General features: G+C 34.0%; 1 protein-coding gene across 1 annotated transcript; it reads right to left on the minus strand.

Moving 5' to 3' along the window:
• Positions 1–3,214: 3,214 nt before the first annotated feature.
• LOC131055109 (SKP1-like protein 1B) lies at positions 3,215–3,788 on the minus strand. The gene is made up of 2 exons (XM_057989755.2): positions 3,489–3,788; positions 3,215–3,349 (listed from the first exon to the last, which is right to left on the minus strand). Exons 1-2 carry the CDS (start codon positions 3,786–3,788, stop codon positions 3,215–3,217), a joined length of 435 nt encoding a protein of 144 aa, XP_057845738.2.
• Positions 3,789–10,211: the final 6,423 nt, after the last annotated feature.

The following is a 10,211-nucleotide window of genomic DNA, read 5'->3' on the forward strand; positions in this document are numbered from 1 at the left end:
AAGAATATTGGGTGGAGAGTAAATGCATTAATGGTGGAGGTTGCAAGTGTTGAGATCAAAGCTATCAGGTGTTTCATTTTCCATTCAACCCTTGTAATTTTATTAAATATTGCAATACATCCCCTAAAAGAAAAATAAATATTGAGTAAAAGTATTCATGATCCAGAGAAGTGTTTCAATGTGATGTATATCTATGCTCTTGGCATGTTACAAGTGCATGGTTGAAGAAATTGATTGCAAAGGTCAAAGAGAATGTAGTTAGGGAAAATGAATGAGAATAGGACAAAATTTAGTATAATGAACATAATTTTGACATGGTTGATAACACATTGTTTGAAATCATCCAAGATGTTGATGCAAGCACACAAGATTTTATTGATAGAACATAGGAGAGTGTCATCACTTTTTTTTAGTTGTGTACTACAAGCATTAAGACTCTGGAATGCTATTATATTATTTTGAATGTTATAAACATAATTGAAATGTTTGTCTAAGATTCCAAGACAAATGACTTGGTATGTGCAACCCCTTGTAAATTGGCACCAACAAGGATGTTGGAAAAAGTTGTGTAGTCTAGCTTTACACCTATCAATTTTGATTGAAAGTTTATAAAGCCTCTATAATCAATCTATTTTGTACGTATCATGTTAGACACTTCATGTGCCTTGTCTATGCTTTAGACATTCAAGATATCTTACCATAATGGTAAGATATCTTATCGTGTTAGACAATTTGCATGTCTCGTCTATGCTTCCACATTTTGGAAGTATGGATAGTTACACATGCAATGTATATCCTTCCACATTTTTGGAAGCATGTTTACCTGAGCAGTTACAATGAAAACATTTGAGAAAACTCTTCCATCATTTACCTACAATATGTGACAAAATCCCCCTTCCACTAGATGCTTTGACGGATGTCGACACTCTATACCACCTATGGCCAATTGCATTTACATAAAAGTTGGAATAGCCATTTTAATAAATCAATTTTGTGTATATCCTAAAATCATGGAATTCCATAAAATGACATTTCTTTGAGGCATTTTGTCAATCTATTCAGGTGCCTTGTCCATTCTTCAATATTTTGCATAGATGTCTACCAGCATATTGATCTATAACATTTGACAAAATTCCTCTTTCCATTATTCTTCTATGGATGTCCATGCCCTATCCCAAAACTCCCATTTTGACACAGGCAGATGGATGCTAGCAAAGGTTGTGGAATTTGGCATTACACCAACCAATTACATTTTCCATATTGTCACTCCATGAGATATCTGAGTCATTTATGTTATTAATAGTTCACATGCCTTGTCAATGCTTTGATGTTTACCTGGGCAATTACACATATCATGTCTATCAAACAGTTCACACGCGCAGTCTAATCTTCCATATTTTGGATACATATTTACCAAAACATTTTGGGCTATAATATCTGACAAAAAAAATTTCTTCCCAATATGCTTTGATGGATGTCCATGCCCTGTTCCAAAGCTCTTTTTGGCACAGGCATGGAGGATGCTCACAAAGGTTATGAAATTTGGATCTACACCTGCCAAATGCTTTTCCCTTAATGTCATTCCATGTGATGACCTCTTTGATCCATTATGTTAAATAGTCCACTTGCCTTATCTATGCTTCCAACTAGGCATTAACACATGGCTTGTCTATGCTTCCACATTTTGCATACATGGGCAGTTACACATGCATTGTATATGCTTTAGATATTGCATACATGTCTACCCGGGTTGTTACACATTGCCTTGTCCATGTATTCACATTTTTTGCTCATGCATTGTATATCCTTCCATATTTTGGAAGCATGTCTACCAAGGTAGTTACAATGATAACATTTGACAAAATTCTTCCAACATTTACCTATAATATGTGACAAAAATCCCCCTTCCACTATGCTCTGATAGATGTCCATACCATGTTGTTAGGAATTGTATGCAAAAAATATCAATTATATGCAAATAAATATTATACACAAGAATGAAAACCACATAAATAATAACAACAAATAGATAATATTTAACGTGGTTCACCCAATCATGGGCTACATCCATCAAAAAGAGAGTCCAATATTATTATCCAGTAAATCAAAGAAGCTATTACAACTAGCAATCCCATGCAACTCAATACCAATTGCCCCTTGACCCCGCAAGGGGTGATGCCTCTTGACCCCAACTTGGGGGCACTGCCTCCAAACCCCTGTCAAAAAATATGGGGGGAAACCATGCCGATAGAAGTAGGGAAAATTTAACCTCCGAGTCTGATTAGGCTCCATATAACAACACTTGTTCCAAAGCTCCCATTTTGACTTTGATGGGAAAGATACTAACAAAAATTGTGAAATGTGGATTTTCATATGCCAATTGTATTTGCTTGAAATTTTCAACGGCCTTTATAATAAATCCATATTTTTGCATGTCCCACAATCAAGGAATTCCATCAGATGATAATCTCTAAGGCATTCTGTCAAACCGTTTACATGCATTGTCTAAATCTCCCTTCCACTATGCTCTAATGGATGTCCATACCCTACTCCAAAGCTCCCATTTTGACACTAGTAGAAAGGATACTGACAAAAGTCGTGAAATGTGGCTTTTACACTAATCAATTGCATTTGCTTGAAAGTTTCAAAAGCCTTTTAAATAAATCCATTATTTATAGTATCATATGAAAGAAACACGATATGAATCATAGATAAATTCAACATGTGCATGCCATTCAAATCAGAAGATAAGAATTAGATTAAGTATATAAGGTAAATAGGAATGACAACAAACTAATGGCATAAAAAGACATAAGAAAAAAGAAGCATAATGAATCAACTATGCTAAATTTAAAAAAGACATGGATAATAGAAGACATGATGGAGGAGCACAAGAAGCATAGCCTAATAAAAAAGAACAAAAATCAAAAAATGTGAAAAAAAAGCCTATGTTTTAAGTCACCATAAGTGGCTAATAATTATTCCATATGATTGGATCATTCCAAACCAATAAGGATATATATAACAGTAAGAACAAATGCCTTAATATGATGGCACACATATTTTTTATATATATTAAAGATAAGGAGTAACAAGAAGTTTGTGCTTCAAGACGGTCTGAGACTGTCACAGAGGAAATAAAAATATACCATAAACAGATTATGAGCCCTGGAAGACATTACGTCAAACTGTATCAGCCACAGTTTGACATTTCCTAATCCTCTTCAAGATCATTTTTAATGTTATATTTTTGACGAATATCGTCTGCACCTTTACAGGAAGCAATGTCGTCAGCCAAAGCTTGACATGTCAACTCAACAAGACCATTTATATTCAAATAATTAGCAGCCTGCACATAAAAATGATTCATTCAATCATTAAATAATTATAACTTTACTTCATTAAATATTTACTAAAATAAAAAATGTAGACCAGATAAAATTTTAAATTTTTTTTGTTGCTGAAACTTAAAAAAGGGAGAAAAATACCATTAGCAATTTTAACACGGTATTCCGATCAACAGCTACCAGCTCTTTATCACATTTCTTCACATCTTCAGCTGATATACCTGAATCTAACTTTTTTGCATGTACATGATATTTGCAATATTCGATAACCATGGCCAAAATGTCACTGGAAACATTTGCCAGTGATATGGCAGGCTGAGAAGTAGATGTATTCCCTGCAAGTTGAATGAGATCTCTTATGGTTTGCGACTCCATGGCCACAACCTCATCTACTTCGAAATTTTGATTGTCTGAGCTCCTCAAAATCACCTTGCCTTCCATTGATACTCAAACTGGAAATAAAATTTAAACAAAATTGAGAGGATAGCAAATCCAGTATATATGTAATTCAATACGATATAATGATCAGGGTCGGTATGGTAAGAAGCAAAATCTGATATGATAATTTTTATTGGCAGAAGGATGTGTAATATATATGAAGAAAGAGAGGGTTGAATTAGGGTTTTCGTAGCCGACGCATACTTTCATATGTGCCCGTTGGCGTGGCCAAACTACTGCCTCCAAGTCCCTCGAACTTATAGTTAAGTCCCTATTTTAATTTAATATATTTTGAAATGATCATCGTCCTACTTTAAAAATACAAATATATTATCAAATTTTATTTGAATTTTAAAATTTGACTTCTTCAATGAAAAATTGCAGCGGGAAATTTATTTTAGTTCTTAATACCAATATAGTTAGAAAAACTATATTTAATTAAAATAAATAAATGGATTAGCCTTTTTCTAAGGCATTTCTAAATTGAGGAAGATGAACCAAGCCATTCTTGTCTTATAATTTTATTAGATTTTGTAACCTCCAACAATTGATAAGAATATGGTGGATGACGAACAACATTTTCACAATTTGACCATGGAACTTGACCCATTTTTATTTTTCTCATATCGACTTATGCATGATGGGGAAAAATATGTTGAATGCAAAAAGGGAGGATGGACTCAATAATTTTTTTGTATTGTCAAAATTGAGTGTCATCATAGGCTAGGAGTTGTATGTGAGCTATATTTAACACCTTAGGAGTTACATTTGTTAATCTCAAAATATCTTCATTTAGAAGATGGTAATTTTTTTATTTAACCATGATTTTCATGGTAGATTGTTTTGAGTAACCATTTGTGTCATTCCTCTCCCAGTTTTGGACAAATTGAAGGCATGAAATAGTAGTTTTAAATGAGATGTTTTGTTGGCACATAGGTGTTATAAAAATGATACTAGATTGAAAAGGGTTAAAGTGTTACATATGTATATTGTACTCAAATATTAATACTTTTTTAAGCCTCCTTTTTTTAAGTAAATTTTTTAATTTAATATTTTCTCCATATACATTTTGTATTTTATGAGGTACAACTTTATTGTTTTCTAATTTATTTTTTTATTATTTATGCTTCCACACTTAATCTTTTATGAATAGCCCAATGTTGCATAAATTAAATTAAATATTAACATCCTTTGATGAGTTTGCATTATAAGCTTTCTTTGGCTTCATTTAACAACACAAATTATGCACTATGAAAAATAGTGCTCTTCAAAATAGTAGAAAGTATTAAAGATATGTTATTAATAAAATATTAAAAAAACAAATAACAACTTTTAAATATTTAAATAAAATATATATGGAAAAATACCCACAAATTATTACTTTAGATTACTCCCAAATTATTGTTAGTTTTCTTGCTAAAATTTAGATTGAAAAATGTTAATTTTTAATTTGCTTGCTATAATAGAAATAAAATATAAATAATTTAGTGTTTTAACTTTTGCAACCCACTTAAAACAAAATTTTAAGATTTGTTATCAAGACAAACCTCCCAAAATATGATAACATGAACAAGTCATAATAGTAAAAGCACAACTAAAGACTGTAGAAATGCAACATGATAATTATCCCAATGTGGGTGCAAATGTACTCACAAGGATGCTCATATAGGAATAAGAGATTAGTATCTATGATACATCACCAAGAGATGTGAGTATACAACCAATTTGTGATAAAGGAAAAAGTGCACATAAGTGGTTCACAAAGTTAAGCCTCCACCAACCTTAAAAAGTGTAAGTCATTTGTAATAAATATATATTACATCCTCTTAGTAGATGCCTACTAATTTTTAAGGGAGATATTACCTAACCTAAGTAATTTTATCTTATGATTTAATTGCATATAATATAATAAATGAACTAAACTAAGTGCAAAAAAATAAAATACAAAAATACCCCCATAAGCATAGCTGAGGTGGGTACAGAGAGGGAATGGGTCTTGTAGATGTGTATCCATGTAAAAAATATGTCTCTTGATAGAAGAGAATGATTTATGAGAAGATAAATTCCCTTAAAAAGAGGAAGAAGAGAATAATGTTAGGTGATCCCACTTGAAAGGTGAAAAAGATAAAATCTCATAGGTGATGAAAATACACCACAAAAATAGAGAGGAGAGACCATATAGGCCCCCAATGTGTAGTATATTGCACTAATGGTGGTTATAAAAATTTAATGTTGATGATGATTAATGGTAATTGAACATTTCTCTTCTTAGGAAGAAATAAGTCCAAAGTTGAATGTAAAATATCTTCATATTTCTAAAATAAATATGAGGGAACAAGGAAAAAGACGATAATCTCTAGAAACTACATAAATGTTTCCATGTCAATGCTAAAAGGAGTCACTATCAAGTAGAAAGTCTTGATCCTAACTAAAGAAAGCACAACTTCTCAAAATCATATGGAAATTAATGAATAATTACCACCAAAGATGTGTATAATATCTTTGAAAACTATTCAATCTTTTCTAAATCAATGTCAAGCAATTGAAAACGATGATAACAAAAATTGGATACCTATGGTTTTGACAATAGTTAAGATAATTAATATATTGATAATGTAGGTTCTTAGAAAAAAAAAATATTAATGATTGATTGGATCTTTGAACTCATGAATATCTCTAAAATATATCACTATGGAAGCATGAACAATAATGCTACAAACTATATGTTATAAAAAACACATCAATGAAACAAACTAGGTTATCATGTTAGAGCAAGCAAAAATAAAACAAAAGTTATTAAAGCATGTAGAAAAATAGAAACACTAAAATGTAAGCTATTAAAATCCTCCACTAACCACCTAATCTACATCTAATCTTTTGCACATGGATTTATTAATGATGACTCAAGTCTATCTCATCCAAGTCCCCATGAGGATTCACTTATCTTAATATGTACATGTATGTATGTGACAAGTGGTACTTGAAGGTATGGCCAAATATTCTACTACATGGAACACACGTTAGCTTAATTGAAAATGTGTGAGTGAGTGAAAAGTGTGTATACAATAGTGTCTCACAAAGTGAGAACACATGTCTCAACCACATGAAGTGTGACAAATCTCTAAAAGTCCTCTAAGTAAACATACTTAAGTAAATGTGAATAGATCACCCCAGAAGGTGATAATAAATAGCTATTATGGAATGACTCTATTTATAATAACACCCCCCTTAAGTGCAACATAGGGAGTAATGCATAGAAAACTGATTATGAGTCCTAACTATTAGCCATGTTACGTACCCATGTACAATGCAATCTCTCGTAAGGTAGAGGAAGAAACAAAAACCATATGGGAAAAAAATTCCTCCAAAAAAAAGATGATATAATAAATGTTCCTATAGAGGAGGGGATTTGTTACCTCTAAGATGACAAATCTCATAGAACAAACCAGCCACCGCTACCTCACTTAAACTGGCACTAAAGGTGAGCCAAGGGATGAGCATATAATAAATAAATAATCACTACACTAATGTATTTAAAATAAAAAATGTTGAAGCATATAATAGAACAAAGGAATTTTGATTATCAGAGAAATACATTTAAAAAAAAGAGAATTATGCTAGAGAACCTGCTTGGTCTCGAGTTCTAGATGTCAGCCCATTGCGGGGACATCTGAGCACCACGATATCATCTATACGAATGAAGAACCAAAAACACACTAGAAGTATCCCAGAGTCTATCTGTAGCCACACGAAACTTGTTCACCACCTGTGCACACGAAGATGGGAGAAAATGTTGGGGTTATATAGTGGTTTGCCTCAATCAAACCCCCACTCTGGTGTTTTCATTGCCATAAACAGCCAAATAGTGGATAAGAAGATAATTGTAATACAAACTAGCCCCACTTAATGGAGGAAAACCCCTGCTACATAGATACAAGATAAATGATAAAAGATATATTAAATGCAACTAGACTATAGATACATTCAAATGTATAAAAATGCAAAGCATGCAATGTTAAAGATAAAGATAAGAGATAAGAGAGAAAATAAAATGTTCCAGCCAAACCCCTCTCTTGAGATGCGAGCACGACAAAGCTTGCGATATTCTTATTGTAAGACATTAGCCAAGTGATCACAATGAGAGCCAAAACATAAGAGCCAAGAGCCAAGAGCATGAAAGAGAATAGTTTCTTAGAGAGTTTCTTCCCAAGAGCATCTAGAGGTTACAATGAGTAAAAGGATGAGATTTTAATGCAAAGAACGAGTAGGAATAGTCGTTACAGATGCACTTAAGTGATGAGATACACGTCCAATAAAGCCTAATGCGGGATATGCAATTCTGAATTTAGAAATTTATTGAGACATTTACGTGACACACATATGTCTACGCATCGTGCTTCTATCCATACCAAGATAGTCCCACATGAGCTCTTAGGGCGATTGGGGATACTTTGTCCTTTGAGCGCATGATAACAAAGTAGTGAAATCTTTATCATGGACATTGTCATAAATGCATCAGGTGCAATGCATAAGTGTCATAAATGCACTGGGCATAGTTTAGTACACTACATTTTACCCCCACTTTAGTGAACTGATCGACTCAAGGGATTAGGTGCACACTAAAGTAGTCTAGAAAGATAATGCAGTAAATAATTGAAAAAAAGGATATTGTAGAGGCCACAGAGGTCAATCATGCAGACATGAGCAATACCCCTAGTAGTGTTCATCATGAAAAACTAGGTATTGCAAAGATCAAAATTTTATTAGTGCAAAAAATGGAGGAAGCTACTATAGTGAGAGGAATGCTTAAGGGGCATTAGTATAGATTGGAAACTAAAAATATGATAAAGGCGAGTATATTCTCCCTCGTGCTTTCCCCCTAGTGAAGTGGGGAAAATAGGAAGAAGGATGAGCTCGAATTGCGACAAAAAGGGATCGAAACAATTCATCTATATACTCAAGGACTGGGCCCCTAGAAGGGTAGTTAGAACTATTCATCATGAGCATTTTCTATGAGATTTCTATAGAGCCTCATTGAAAATTCCATGCAAACAAGATCACAAAGTGAGTAGGATTGAGGAGTTGTGCACTGTCATGGAGCAGGGTGAGCAACCAGAGTAGGTGAGTCTTGAATCACACATTTTTATTGAACTTTACATATTTTATACTAGATTTGATTTTATAGCAGTGCATGCATCTTGGGGACATAATAAGATCCCATATCCATGTGTTCATCCCTTAGATGTCTCTTTACTATCGTCTAGTGAATGTGCTAGTGTCCATCAGATGCATTAGCATCCATCAGAAGCACTGGCATCCATCGAACGCACTGGTATCTACAGATGTATTAGTATTTTCATGGCACACTAGTGTCCATCTAAATGCACATTAAACTAATTGATATCCTTTTTTGATGTAGGTACTGCTGAAGGTTCAAGAGCATATATCTGAAGATATCTTCAACGTGCTACCTGAGCGAGTAGATGAGTTGCCCACAATAGACCGACAATGACTTCAGAGAATGGGACTCTGGTGGGTGTACTGCATGCCAAAGTTTCTCTTTCATGCACTATTGTTGAGAGAATTGATGGAGAGGTGGGATGTGAATGCCATGTCATTTCACCTACCCATAGGAGAGATGAAAGTGACAGTCATAGACGTATATTGCATCATGAGATTACTGATTTGTGGTTGGTGGTTGTCACTAGTCATATCATCTACTCAGAAGTTACACACACTTTAGGATTGGGGCCTAGGTGGGGTGATAGATGCAACTAATCATATCTATCTCAATGCACTCAGGTAAGGACAACGACTAATATCGTTGATCCGACACATCATGATCTTGATACTAGTGTTGCAGGTGATCATAGATGGATGTGGCTTGGAGCTATCAACAAGCTTTGTGCCAATAGTTTAGGAGATGGAGGAGGAGGGCACCATCTTCATGTGGGAATGGAGCATTCTTACACATCTATATTACAATTTTTAATGCTATGTCCACCATGAGTTGCACAACCTTACGGTGTGCACACTACTATAGGTGTGGATATTTTAAGATATCACATGCACAAGGCCTATGTGATTTCCATGTTAGATGCTCATAGATATGTCACAGGAACATGTGTATCCACTCTGATGGGCCGAGTGGAGGATCGATGACCTCACATATTGGAGGATCATGATTGACCGACTTGAGATTGGGGACATGGTCTGGGAGCCATTCCAAGAGATGGCAATCTAGGTCACAGACTAGACATAGCTACCATGGATGCAGTGAGTTAGGTTCCTACTCGGGCGACAGGATCACATAGTCATCCCCTACTATAGTTGTCGATGCATGCAATAATTTGGGAAGGTGTAGATGATTCTTCTTGACACTTTGTTGGCATTTGCATGAAGATTCAATTAATAATATGTTATGTT

The sequence above is a fragment of the Cryptomeria japonica genome, chromosome 3 (genome assembly GCF_030272615.1).
Source record: "Cryptomeria japonica chromosome 3, Sugi_1.0, whole genome shotgun sequence".
Classification (NCBI taxonomy): Eukaryota; Viridiplantae; Streptophyta; class Pinopsida; order Cupressales; family Cupressaceae; genus Cryptomeria; species Cryptomeria japonica.